This window comes from Telmatherina bonti, assembly GCF_933228915.1.
Source record: "Telmatherina bonti genome assembly, chromosome: 6".
Lineage (NCBI taxonomy): Eukaryota > Metazoa > Chordata > Actinopteri > Atheriniformes > Telmatherinidae > Telmatherina > Telmatherina bonti.
Genome location: NC_136624.1, coordinates 14,972,183 through 14,987,182, shown reverse-complemented (window position 1 = coordinate 14,987,182; position 15,000 = coordinate 14,972,183). Strand labels below are relative to the sequence as shown.

The 15,000-nt window shown below is 39.2% G+C and overlaps 1 protein-coding gene across 1 annotated transcript in view; it reads right to left on the bottom strand.

Moving 5' to 3' along the window:
• Positions 1–7,019: 7,019 nt before the first annotated feature.
• The window catches only part of nisch (nischarin), a 34,601-nt gene continuing 26,620 nt past the window's right edge, over positions 7,020–15,000 (bottom strand). The window contains exons 24-28 of the mRNA XM_079242317.1: positions 14,597–14,716; positions 14,359–14,520; positions 14,090–14,277; positions 13,833–14,011; positions 7,020–11,053 (exon numbers count right to left, since the gene is read on the bottom strand). Of these exons, the coding sequence (XP_079098443.1) occupies positions 10,726–11,053; positions 13,833–14,011; positions 14,090–14,277; positions 14,359–14,520; positions 14,597–14,716 (977 nt within the window). The 3' untranslated portion in view covers positions 7,020–10,725. The remainder of the gene's footprint in view (positions 11,054–13,832; positions 14,012–14,089; positions 14,278–14,358; positions 14,521–14,596; positions 14,717–15,000) is intronic.

Here is a 15,000-nt window from a genome sequence, read left to right as displayed (position 1 = left end):
TTTTTTTGTTAAAAAAAATCCTTTTTTTTTTTCAAATAAATATATATTATCCATTACAAAATTTTTGTCATTATAATTGTTTTTATTGATCTTTTTATACATCTTCTTGGGCATTATAGCAGCAGAATGATGGTCTGGCTACTGGGTTGTTTTTCCCAAGTGAAATCAAGAAAAATGACGAGCAAAAACAAAAAAGTTTTATACATTTCTTTGCTTTTAGTCTACAAAAATCAGCAATATCGAAGAATTGTGAGAATCACAATTCAAATGTAATCGGCACCCAAAAAAAATTGGAATCAAATCAAATCGAATCGGGACACTTGTGTTCACAAAGTACAGGAAACCAGGGCTACAAATCACACACTGTCCAAAGCTGGACAATAAAAAATGGGAAAATGATGCTTGGTGTGATGCGTCTCCATTTCAGCTCCAATTTCAGACGGCACGGTCAGAATTCAGTGAAAACAATATAAAACATGGATCCATCCTGCCTCGTATCAATGCTTCATGCTACTACTACTGGCTGTAATGATGTGGAAGACATTGTCTTGGTACACTTTGGCTTCTTTATTACCAACATGGCATGATTTAAACATTGCAGTTTTCCTGAGTGTTGACCATGTCTACCCATTTATAACCACAGTGCAGCATCTTCTGATGGACCTTCCAGCAGGATAATGCACAAAGGTTAAAATCATCTCCAACTGCTTTCTTAAACATGACAATTAATTCACTGTACACAGTCACCGGATCTCAATCCAGTCAAGCTTTGGGATGTTGTGGAACAGGAGACTCATCATGGATGTGCAGCTGACAAGCCTGCAGCAACTGTGTGATGCTGTCATATTAATGTAAAGTAAAATCTCTGACCTTGTTGCATCTACGTCACCAAGAATTAAGATGGTTCTGAAGGAAAAAGCAGGTCTGATCTGTAGTCTGTAACAACAGAATAATAACGAGATGTACTTGAAGAAACAATAGTCACTCTCTTATTGAGAAGAACAAGTGTTGACAGTGTTCCAATAGTATCAATGCACAAGAAACATACAAAAAAGTATCAACGTGCACCTGCTGTAAAACAGAGAAGTTGTGTAACTGTGCTGAAGGAAATAGGTGCATATACAACACAACCCAGTTAAAGCAAGGAAGACCTGATAAAGTGGATTGTTTATCTTATTGTTTGTATGAAAGTTTCTGTTCATTTAAATTTGTCTTAAGTCTTAAATGCAAACTTTATAAGGATAGTTCATTAGTATTTATATGGTCGTTTCCAAACTCTCTGGGATGCAAAATTTAAGAGTGCTGCCAATCTTCCAAACGACATAATAGCTTCATCTAAACCTTCTAGCTGTGTTTTAGACCACATCCCAACCAGATTATTCAAGGAAATATGTTTCTTAATCAGTACATCTGTACTGGACCTGATCAATTCATCTCTATTAATAGGATATGTACCTCAATATTTTAAGACAGCTGTAATTAAACTGTTGCTTAAAAAACCAACTCTGGATCCAGGATATTTAGCTAATTATAGACCAATAACTAATCTCCCATTCTTGTCTAAAATTCTTGAGAAAACCGTTTCAACCCAACTATGCACCTATCTGAGCAGAAACAATCTGTTTGAAGAGTTTCAGTCAGGATTTAGAGGTCATCATAGTACAGAGACAGCACTGGTGAAAGTCAGTAATGATCTTCTCATGGCCTCAGATAAAGGACTTCTGTCTGTACTCAATCTTTTAGATCTCAGTGCTGCATTCGACACCATTGATCACAACATTCTGCTACAGAGGCTGGAACATGTTATTGGGGTTAAAGGGACATCATTAGGCAGTCATATTTATCTGATAGATTTCAGTTTGTAAATGTAAATGATGAGTCTTCCTCACACACCAGGGTAAGTCATGGAGTTCCTCAGGGTTCTGTACTTGGACCAATACTTTTCACATTATACATGCTTCCCTTAGGATATATCATCAGGCAGCATGGTATAAATTTTCATTGCTATGCGGATGACACTCAGATCTACCTTTCCATGAAGCCAGATGAAACCAATCAGTTTCTTAGATTACAAAGATGTCTTACAGACATCAAGACCTGGATGACTCTGAATTTTCTCCTTTTAAACTCAGACAAGACAGGTTGTTATCTTCGGGCCTGAAAAATTAAGAACAAAATTATCCAGTTATGTATTTAATCTGGATGGCATTAATCTGGCCTCCAGTACCACTGTGAGAAACCTTGGAGTCATTATTGACCAGGATTTGTCTTTTAGCTCACATTTAAAACAAGTTTCTAGAACCGCCTTCTTCCACCTGCGTAATATTGCAAAAATTAAGGGCATCTTGTCTCAGAAAGATGCAGAAAATTAGTCCATGTCTTTGTTACTTCCAGACTGGATTACTGCAATTCCTTATTTATGGGTTGTCCCCTCCACACCTTTAAGATCGAGCTGAAAACCTTCCTTTTTCATGATTCTTATAGTTAGGATATGTGCATCTCCTGAGTTGGAGTCTGCATGTATGGGACCCAACTGTCCAAGTTATGCTCATTGCTCTTATAGTTATGGGTAGTCTAGCCATCCATTACTTATGTAGCAACGGGGATGTTACCTGATGCACTGAGAAGTACCTCGCTCTATTTCTATAACATATTAATGTATAAATATATGACAATATTGCCGTCTCTAACTTATTTCTCCTTTTTTCCGCAGGTCTTCCTGATTAGGTGCAGTTGTACATGTTGTTCTGTCTTTCCTGTCGTCTCCACCCCAACCAGTCGAGGCAGATGGCTGCCCTCCCTGAGCCGGGTTCTGCCGGAGGTTTTCTTCATGTTAAAGGGGAGTTTTTTCCTTCCCACTGTTGCCGCGTGCAGCTCAGGGTGGGGGATTGGATCAAAGTCATGACTCGATGCAATCAGTTGGTTTCTATTATAGGATATGTATGAATTGGCTCGAAATGATGTGTATGTTGATTTGTGTATGTAAAGTGCCCTGTGACAACATTGTTGTGAAGTGGCGCTATACAAATAAAGTTGAATTGAATTGAATCTTCCCAGCGCAGCAAGTTTTACCCAAGACCAAACTGTGACATGAAAACTGCAAAATAAACCCCAAGAGCTGCACTATAGACTCTCTGGGCCTCAGTTCGCATTGTAAATGTTAAAGTTTATGACAGTCCAGTTAGAAAAAAGCTGAAAGCAGCCTGTTTGGAAGGGTTACTGGAAAAGGTTTCTTCTCTCTAACAAGAACATGGCAGCACAGTTTTGGTTTGCAAAACGGCATCTGAACAAAATGCTAGACATGTGGAACAACGTCCTTTGGAAAAATCAGACCAAACCAAACACATAATATCAGCACAAGGACCTCATACCAGCTGTCAAGTACAGTGGTGGAGGACTGGTGATCTTCTTCTGTAGCTACAGGACATGGACACCTTGCAGTCATTGAGTGGACCTTAAATTCCTGTAGATGCCAAAGTATATAGAGCCAACAATGAGGCCAGCTGTCCAACAGCTAATGCTTGGCTGAAACTGGTTCATTGGTGCTGCAATGTCCCAGTCAAAGTCCAGACCTCAACCTGATTGAAACACTGTGGTGGGGCCCTCAGATGTGCTGAAGCAAAAGCTACAATGAATAGAAGGAACACTGGAAAGAAGAGACGACAAAATTCCTCCACAACCATGTGAAACAGGACGTTTTGGGCGGATTTCCTGTCCTGGTTGTCTCACTGTGTCGTTGAGATTTAGACGGATTTCCTGGTCAGCTGACACGACTCGTCTGCTTCTCAGAATGAAAAAGAACAAATGTGACAGCTGCCTTTCTTTCCTGTTTCAACTAAGCAGACGCAGGAGATGAATCTGACCCCGGAGAGGGTTAAAGATCAAGCTGCAACCAGGCAGAACAATCGCAGGAAGCAGGCAGAAAGCTGGCTCCAGCAGTAGACTGAGGTCTGCTGCCTTGCTCACTGACTCCTTTGAGAAAGGAGCTTTTATTCAGAGGAAAGTCAGAATAAAAAAATTGTACATTTGGATGACTCTAAGCCACTTAGCTTCCAGTTTTAGACAAGTTTTAAGATTTCCACTCAAGAGTTCAATGTGACAGGGAACCTTTTTTACATAAATCTGGTTTTTATTAAGCCTGAAACCCACATTAACTTTCCATTCTTTCAACTTTAAAACTCTGTCCCTCTGTGATAATAAAATATACTCTAAGTTTAAAGTTTTCTCTTAAAAAAACAAGCTAAACCTATAGAAACCTAAACAAATATAAAACCTGATCTAAAATATGCTTTACTTACTCAGTTGCCTGTAAAGGATATGTTAAAATGTAAATTTGTGAACTTGTTCATGTTCGTACATCAGGATGTCTTTTTCCTACCCCTCTTTCTAGTGTTCATTGGGCCCAAATTATGGTAACTGAGCGGATGGTGAACGGCGATAAACTGAAAAGGTCATGAAGCAGCAAATTTTCACTTCCATAAGGTTATCTTATCTTATCTTATTTTATCTTATCTTATCTTATCATAAGATTTTGTCACTTTTCTTTTTAAACATAATAGATGGAAGCAGTAAAGACAATTAAAAAAAAGTTCACATAAAATAAAAACTTGAAATGAAATAAACAAAAGCAATACACATGTAGGTGAAACAATAAAGTTTAAAATTTGAATATAAACATGCCAGATATTAATGTTGAGTGTGCAGGAATTGTAAAAATTACACAAGAATTTGGTTATGATCAAATATTCAAGATTTCTTTTGTAGACTAGTCTGGGAGGAATTTGTTTAAGTTTGAAGGTAACTGCTCCACAAAAACCAGCACAACAATAAATAACAACAAAAGATCTAAGGCCAGATAAACATCCAACAGAATAAAATGAAGACAAAAAGAAAAAAATAATAATTGTTGTCATTTTAATGATAATAAAATATTCAATTTTCCTGGTGCTTTTCAAGCACCTCAAAACACTGAATCCATTATTTATTCACTCCTCGTTTATACTTGATGATGTTTCGGCCAAGGACACAATGACAGATTGATTCAGCGAGCAAAAAAAAAACAAAAAAAACCTAACTTATAGAAGACTATGAAATTCCATATATGTATTGTATTAATACTGTATATGTACTGTATAAATACTGGATGGATGGATGGATGGACATGAAGTAGTGTTTAGGTTGACTCACAAATGTCCACTATAGGGGCTTTGTAGTTTATATTTGTTTACTGGTATGTTCAGTTAAATCAGTAATTAAAGGCAGACTGCCAGTTAAAAAAAAAAGCATGTGAGAAAAAAGAAGACAATAAGTAAAGAACACCCTGATCATTGTTATCTATCAGTGTTGCATAATGTATTCATAAGGACATCAGCGGCAGCTTCGTCCTGGAAAAAGTTTAAAAAAAAAAAAAAAAAAAAGCAAGCCTGGTCCTGAGTTTATGGATGTTTCTCTCTGTGCCCCTGATGATCATTTTGACCCGGATAAAGGACTTTGAGCCAAATCAAACAACAAAAACCTGATCATCAGAAAGTAAAGGAATGAATGATATGAAGGAGAGCCTGTATTTTCTGCACATATCACACCTCACTGCTGACTGCAGTGTATTTTACCAAAAAAGCATGAATCAGTCGTGAGAAAGGGGCACAATGTCAGTTTGCAGATCTGGGTTTGTCTCCAAGTCACCGTGTTTGGCTCAACAAAAGGCCTTCAAATCAGCGCAGCGGGCCGGAAATCTACCCAACATACAAGAAAAGCTATGATAGACAAAAGGAAATGAGAATGGATTTACTGTCAGTGTCAGGTCCCTCTGGTGTCTTTCAGCTGTAGCTGTTTATGGAGACGAACCTGATCCAGAACATCCTCCAGATCATCCAGCAGGTCATCTGAGGTTTTATAAAAGTACTGAGTCATGAACCACAGTGTTTAACACACTTTTGTTAGACCTTTTGCAGCACTTTCTGGTGAAAACTGCTTAAAATTAAGCCTTCATTCATTCTTTCATTCATCCATTATCCTAACTGCTTAATCCAATTCAGGGTCGCGGGGAAGCTGGAGCCTATCCCAGCAGTCTTTTGGGCGAAAGGCAGGGTACACCCTGGACAGCTCGCCAGTCCATCGCAGGACCACACAGAGATAAACAACCACACACGCTCACACTCATTCCTAAGAGCAATTTAGAATAACCAATCAACCAAACATTAAAATGAAGCACTTTTACTATAATTTTAACAATAATTCTGCTGCACAGTTCACCTGCCTGACCCTGTTTGTTCTTCAGACAGATTTGCTGTGTCATCACAGTCATTGTTCCTAATTCCTGTTTTGTTTCAACTTTTTTTTTGTTGAACAACTGAGATTACTTCACCGCAGCTTTTCCTTCACATGAAAGCAGATCTGTCAGTAGACCTGCTGAAAGCCACAAAAAGCCACTCTGAGGTCACATGGACAGTTTTGCTGAGGTGGCGTTCTCTGTACAGTATCTCTGCTCTCAGCCTGCTACAATGTCCCGAAAACGGAAATCAGCCCAACATCATGATGAGCAGCGCTGACAGGAAATAGAGGAAGTTGAATGAGTTGAACCGTGGTGTTTCAGAACCGCCAAGTCATCAAAAACTCAATGATTTACTGACGCTAACACAGTCCCTTAAAATGAGCTGTTCTATTACCTTTTACCTTTACCTTAGCTTTTGGAATATTTCTGTAAATATTCAGAACAACGAAAACAAACGTGGATTATGCAAAAAAGTCAAGATGTCCAAGATGAAGAAAATAAAATATATATACTGTATTTTCATAGTTCTTTCATTGCTTCTAGTAAACATTTATTTTTGGTCACACTAAAAGCAGACGTGAGAGTGATATTAGTGGAAACCATTTATGTTTTCCAATTGGTTTTAAACATTACCAGTCAAATGTCTGGACATACATACACACTCAAAGTTAACGTCATATGCCTGACCCAAGAAATGATGAGCAGGAAATTCTTCTTTTTTTTTTATCTAAAGCTTTTATTTGGCCCTTTGGGTAAATGTAAAACAGACAACATAACAACAACAAAGAAAAACAGGGGAATAAAACTTGGATATATGTGCTGTTTATAATGTTTGAGTGTCAGACTGCACACAAGGTTTTGAAACAACTTTGAACAAAAATGATGTAACAACTGTAAACATGTATCACCAAATGCCTTAAATTAACCTCTGATGCAAATTTGCATTCAGCAACTCTGACCTTAGTTTAATTTATTTTAGATCGACTAATTCATTTCAGTATTTGCTACTATTTACTCATATTTATGGCTTTATTTTTATATTAGTTATCTTTATTGTTATTAATTATTTAATATTGAACTGTATTTAATTCCAGTCTAATTCTAGTCTTTTTTTAAGGGATTTCTTTCCTATGTTTATCAAGATTTTTATATAACTGTAAATAAATCCAGGGATTACAGGTTAAAAAGACCAACAAAACTATGGCAGATTTTTTCTGAGGCGTTCCCTAACAACTAATTCAGCATCCGTCTTGCATCCTGTCTCACATTTGAGCTCTCTCCAGCCAATAGAAGTCAGTGTGATGTTGACTCTTGTCGTTTCTCCTGTTTTGTTATTCCTCTCGCATTTTGTAGCTGAATGAGCAACCGTGTATGTTCAAAACCATTTGCGTGTTGATATCCAATTGCTGGCAAGTGACACAGTGCCATAAAGCAAAGTACTTGTGTTGAAAATGGGCAGATTCTCTTATAACCAGTTTCAAAATAGGTTGGGAAACTGTATAAAATATAAATAAAACTGAATTAAATGATAAGCAAATCTTATAACGCCATATTCTATACCAATAACACATAAACAACATTGACATTTTACCATCTCTTGGAAAATATTAGCTCATTTTGAATGTTATGGCAGCAACACATCTCTAAGAAGTTGGAAAAGGGGCAACAAACATTGGGGAAAAAAACAGCAGAAATCAAAACCAACTGGAGGAGCAACTGACAACTAATTAGGTTAACTGTCAACAGGTCAGTAACAAGACCGGGTATAAAAGGAGTACTTCAGACAGGCAGCGTCCCTCAGATGTAAAGATGGATGGAGGTTCATCAATCCAAGAAAAAAATCTGAAAATTGTGGAACCGTTTCAGAAAACTGTCCATCACCCTAAAACTGTGAAGACTTTAAAGATCCCGCCAATCACAAAGAATCTCTGTGCACATGGGACAAGGTTGAGGGTCAAGACTGGATGCTGGTGGGGCCTTGGGAGGGTATGGGGACACTCAGGCAGCACTGCATTAAAAACCACTGGAAATCCCAGCATGGGATCTGGAACACTTCCACAAATCACTCTGAAATCTGTAAAACAGGATCAATCATGCACAGAAGGGGTGAGAAGGATTAAAATGTGAAAATCTTTATGGACACCATGTCCTGCAGACTGAAAAAGAGAGGAACCATCTAGCTTGCATCTCTGATGGTATGGGGCTGCATTAACATCCATGGCAACAGCTTCCATATCTGTGAAGCTCTGTGTGGCTGAAAAGTACATGGCGGCTTTAGAGCCCCATCTGTTCTCATACAGATGTCTCTTTCAGGGAAGGTCTTGCGGATTTCAGCAAGACAATCCTAAACCACAGACGGCATCCATCACAAGAGCATGGCTTTAGAGAAGAACTGGCCTGCCTGCAGTCCAGACCACAAAACAAATCCCGCAACGAAGCTCCGGGGCTGTTGAGCAGCTCAAATCCAGCATCAGACTAGAATGGGACAACATTCCTAAAACTTCAGCAACTGGTCTCCTCACCTCCCAGACATTCACAGACAGTTGTTAAAAGGAAGAGGAGGTGCGACGCGATAGTGAACATCACACTAGTGCAGCTTTTAAAAGATGATTTTCTGCCATAAGATTCAAAATGAGCTGATAATTTCCAGGAAATGTACAAATATCTCAATTTCAATATGTAATATTATTTGTTTTGGAAATAAAGTATGGATTAATGAGATTTTAAATCCCTGCATTGTTTTTAATTACATTTTACAAATGTCCCAACATTTGTGGGTGAACTGTGGTGTTAATTGTGTTGCTTAATTGATATTTGTCCTAAAACTTCTGTCCAATGAGCATCTTGCCAACACATGCTCACTTCAGGATCCAAAGGATCACAACTTTCAAGCTCCATCATCATTTATTTACAACCTGTGGTCTAAGCTTCATCAATACTATTCAATCACCTCAAGGAGTCGTTTCTTTCTTCATATTTTGCTTCTCAGCAGCTAAACTTTGCAGTAATGAGTAATAGTTCTCCCAGTGGCTGCTTTTTCCCTCATTTCAGTCTAGTTTTTCTACAGTCATTGATATTTCCAGTAATGACTGATCTTCAAAGAATCAAAACACCATCCTAAAGTAGGAAATACTGATGTTTTTCAGTGGCGTTCCCCTTTAGCAAGACAACAGAAACAACATCGATGAAGCAAGAAGCGTCCCGAAACTGACAGGCTCCCTCTTTGCCGATGTCATTTGTAATTTACAAAAACATAAAACAATGAAAGTATATTTATATTTAAAAAAAAAAAAAAAAGAAAAAAATTTCATGTTAATACTGTGAGATATTTCAAAGTTCATTTGGGAAATATCAGAATCCTCAAGTTCAGTACAAAATCAGCTTCATGGTGGAAAACAACAGTCTGCCACAACTAAAGTTATTTTATAATAAAAAGGTTTTGAAGCAGCGGCCATTAACAGAATGCTTCATTGGCTATCATGTGCATGAAATAAAATGTTCACAGAGCAGATTGTGCATTTGTGTGCTACTTCCAACGTTAACCGTCCGTTTTGAGGAATCCTCTCGCCTCCAGAGTCTCAAAACAAATAAATACAAAACAAAAAAAAAAAAACACATAAAAGCAACTTTTGGTTCGCAAACATGGTTACAACTAAATCAAAAAGCTTTGGAGTTATTTTAAAATAAATGTTTTTATCTCATGGTAGATGAAGCTAGCAGTTCCCCCTACATCCGGTATCTACATAAAACTCATCTGGACGCACAAAACTGATCCGACTCTGAGGGAAAAAACAGAGGATGATCCACCAGGAATGTGTATCTGTTCCTTTAAGCTGAAGTTATCTCATCACTCCTGCGAAGAGCCCCCTGCTGTGAAAACCAGTCTGTAGAAAATGGGGGAGACCAGTAAGTTGTGGCTCTTCCTGCAGCAGACGCCACAATTTTTCCAGTAAACTTTATAATTCTGAGAATCAAAAGACCCCAAAATGCCTCAAACTAAATTTCATACAAGAGCAGAAATATTGTGCTTGGTTAGGGATCAGATGTGTGGTTGTTTGTGAGGTTGTGAAAGGTTTGTTTACCAGACATGATCAGCTTTTTCTGCTTCTGGGAAATAAAGATGGACAGCATTCCCTGATAAAGAAGAACGATCCGTTAAAAAGACTTCCTACAGACCGATACGGATGACTTGGTACGTTTTCTCTTCCCTGACGACCTCGATGTGCGTTTTCCGTGCAGACAGACTTCATTTACTTGCAGAGCATATACAGGTGTAAACTTAAAGCTGCGAGAGGTGAAGAGAAAGAGAGAGGCGTGTAAACAATCGGATTTTATGCTTCCATCTTAAACACGAAGGGTTGAAGCATGTTGAGGCCTTGAAACTCGTCACATGAAAGCTCCAAACATTTACAAAGTGGCCACTCGCTTGTCCGCCCATCTTTCTTGACAGCCAATTAGCCGGTGAGCTCAACAGGCAGCTCCCGGCTGCACAGCGCCTCCCACTGGCGAGCGAGAAGCGAGATCAGCCTCTCCCTGCTGTCAGCTCCTGGAACAAAGATGCACCAATGCACCTCGCCTTCTGCACCCCTGTTGACCACGCCCCCTCTGGGTGGCGCCTCCTCGCTGCTGATGGCAAAGTGGTCCACGGTGAGGTGGCAGAGCAGGTCGGGGCCTGGAAGGTCATCAAACACCAGAGTCAGGGCCTGAGGGTAGGTCTGGTAGCCAAGCAGGACCCGGTCCAGGTCTCGAATCCTCCGAGCCTCACGGAGCTGATAATGTTCCCTGCAGAGGGAGATACGGAGGAAGATTTAAGACTTAATATGGTTATCAATAGAAAAAAATAATATTGATGAATAGCTAGAAGTAGGACTTTAATACCATAATTTTTATTAGTTAAATACAGAAAAACGTTAAAAAAAATTAACCAATTTAATCACAGAACATCTGTCAGTCGCAGAACAATTTTATGATATACAGATTTTTGATGCAACACGGTCGACCTGTTACTAACTTTGCAACTTTGTCGCTATATTTGGTGTTTTTTTTTTAGGATGCTTCTAGTGAGTCTATTTAAAGAAAAAGCAACTATCAACAAGTCTAGCAACTTGTGTGATGATACTGGAGACTTTTGGCGAGTAAAGAGTTTGTAGTTTACTTTCCATCAGCAGAGGCAGCTGCTGCTAGAGCCCCTCCCAAGTCCAGAAGATCCGACAAGAAGCTGCCAACAAAAAGACACAAACTTTTGTCTGTTTAGTTCAGGAATATTTTCTATTTCTTTTTTACTGTTTCAAAATTAAATGCAAGTTCCTGGACATTAATACTATAAACTCAAACTCGGTTCATGTCTGTATCTATTATTTGATTTTGTCATTAACTAAAATCTATTAAAAAAATTTTTTTTTTTTAAATTGCTTTTAGGGGCAAATATTGTTATGGAATTAAAATGTGATTAATTGAGATTTATTCATAACAAAGCCTGTAATCAATTAGATTAAATTTTTTAAATTGGGTCCCACCCCTATCTACAGTGAAGAGATCAACAGAGGTGTTTTGTGTCTGGTAAAGCTCAAAGTTTACGCTGCAAATTTCCACAGATAGAAAAGTTATTCCCAGATAATCTGGGATAAATCGACTCAGGACTGGGATCTCAGTGAGTAGTACACAGCTGTTGGGCTACATCACAACCCAACTGAATAATCCGGTCGGGTCATTTTTATCTCAGCTCAACTTCAAGTTAAAGTCCTGCTTCGTTTGCTTCACCTCAGTGGAAAGTATATTTAAGATGGCAGGGTCCGAATTTGGTAGAAACATGAAAGCACGGATCCATCCTGCCTTGTAACACCTGCTGGTGGTGTGCTGGTGAAGAGGGGGATATTTTCCTTAGTCCCAACATGGCATGGTGTATACACAACAGCCTGCCTGAGTATTGTTGATGACCATGTCCATCCTTTATGACCAGAGCGTACTATCTTCTGATGGTTACGTCCAGCAGGAAAATGCACCGTGTCACAAAGGTCAAATCGTCTCCAACTTCTTTCTTCAACATGACAATGAGTTCACTGTACTCCAGTGGTCTCCACAGTCACCAGATCTCAATCCAATAGAGCAGCTTTGAGATGTGGTGGAAACGGTGATTCTCATGATGTGCAGCCAACAAATCTGCAGCAACTGTGTGATGCTTCACATCAATATGGAGAATAATCTGTTAAGGAATGTTTCCAGCACCTTGTTGAGTCTATGCATCCAGATATCAAGACTCTTTCCTTCATGTAAAGCAATCTGGGTCTGAGCTGTGCTTAAAAGGTGCAATATAAATGAGAAATTACTTCTAAAGTAAAATGGGGCCCAACCCGGCATTAGCATGATGGCAACTAGTGAGTGCATTTGTAGTGTAGTTCTCTACTTGGTCATGTTTCTTATACCCTGACCAGTAAATTATGACATTTTATTTTCATACTTTTATATTTTTCAGTCAGCAGTTAGAAATGCCCACTTCTCCTGGTCTTTGAATGCAACACTAAACAACAACCTGTCATCACAAAGTAAAAACTGGTCACACGGTGAACATGTAAGCAGCGGTTCTGTATGTTAACAACTAAAACATGTCTATGTTGTTAAAGTGCTGTTATGTTACTGTGTCTGTGTTGAGGCAATGAAACAACCTTGGCCAGTTTAAAAACACTCAACCATAGATAATTCCCACCTGTTTGTGGTTGGACTGCAGATAAAGCAAAAGGGCATGATTATAAAAGTCATGTTTGTATGTCAGTTTGGTGGATGACACTTTGAATAGCCTGAGGATATCTTATACAGAAAACTGTGCTCAGAAATAATAATAATGTATTTCAAGGACTATCTGGTATTCCTGAACTCTAATAACAAAATAACAAAAGCAAAAAGAACAGTGGAGACTGGGATTAGATCTTTAAATTCATAGAGTGGCTGTACTGGTTGTATTGGGGGGGGGGGGGGGTTGTTTCCCCAAATCACTTCATACTTTTAACTCAGATCCCGGAAATGGTGTCAATTTAAAAAAAAAAAAGAAAAAAAATAATCTCCTTATTTCCCCAATAAGGATGCTGGTTTACCACTAGAGCTTTGCAGAGAAAACATTCATTTCCAATCAAGTTTAATTTAAAATTTTTTTTTTTTTTTTTTTGTAAGACATTTTTTAAGATGTGTGTGATTTTGTCTCTTCATTAAAAAAAACAACAAAAGCAGCTCCAGTAAAACCCAATCGACATTATTTTCTCTCAGGATTTGAGCGAACAAGCCTTTTAAAAAAAATGTGTTTCCTTGTCGTGAGTGCTTCGTGTTCCTTGTTGTGGTGTCAGTCTTTTTGCTACTCAGTGTCTCCTTTTCTTCCTCTTTTTCCTGCAGCAGACGAACCCAAACAAAAACTTTCTTCTCTTATTGTTTCACAACACCGTCTGTGTTGATGGTTGATGACATGCAGTGCGCTGATACTTCCTCCGCATCGCTGTGAATGATCCTGCTTTGACTGAATACTTGAATGTCAGCAGGTTGTGATGTAGAAGAGCGGGAAGTCCAGTGGGCTCACCTGGAGGGAGGTTCCTTAGCAAAGTCTGGCAGTGGATAGCTGACGTAGTCCTCGTCCAGCAAGAAGATGTCGGTGCTGGTGAGAATCAGAGTTCTGGGGTGAAGAACGGGGGATGGAGCAGAAACAGAGCCAGAGGAGGACGAGCCTGAGAGAATATTGCCTTGGCTAGGAATCTGGACCTACAGTCAAGAATAAAAAGATTATTACTATCAGAGCAGAAATCAACCCTTGAGAGGCAACACAGATAAAGTTCCCACCTGAAAGACCAGCAGGTAAAGCAGGATATTAAAAGAGGAGGAGCAGGAGGAGGAGGAGGAGGAGGACACTACACTGGCTGAAGTCTTCCTTTCTGCCACAATGAAGGTCAGGTCTCCCATTTCTTCTTCACTGGGATAAATAAACTTTACTTTGCTGCTGTGGATCAGCTCGTAGTTCTGCATCTTACCTGCAGGGGGAGACAAACTCTGTTACATCTCTGCAATTCCATTTGGTCTCCCTCTCTTCTGTATTCCCGCCTGGTGATTACCCGTGTTTTTATTGGCGAACTGGGAGTAGAAGTCCTGATCTGATGGCTCTGGAGGAGGAAGCTGCTGCTGCAGACTGAGAGCCGACATCAGCTCCTGGAGGAAGACACCAGTCCCATAACTGTCCCTGCTTAGGCAGCACACAATGTGATCGGCTGAGCGTCCTGCAGGGAGTTGAAAAGTTAAAGTTGTGGTATCTCTGCAGACACTGTGAGATGAAGACTGGCTGACGCTACCAACCTACAACCCTGAAGTATTGGTCAAACAGTCCCACGTTGACCGCCAGCAGCTCAGACAGTCTGATGGACAGACAGCAGCAGAGACATGTGTCTGAGTCTCTGGCGTTTGACACGTCCAGCACTGAAGGATTGAAATAAAAAGGCAAAGAAAGAAACAAAGAATGTTGAATTATTAAAGCTTGATTGTTCTTCTCAGCCTGGGAAGATGATTGGACATCACAAAACGAACTAAAAGTAGCAGTCGCTGACATTAATTATATTCCTATTGAGTTCATTAAATGAATCACCTGATTGCTCTCTTAAGGTGAAGAACAAACTGTGGCGCATGAAAATGTCCCGAATACTTAAAACTGATTGCACTATCCGTATCTGCCTCCATATATATTTAGATTATTACTGTGATGT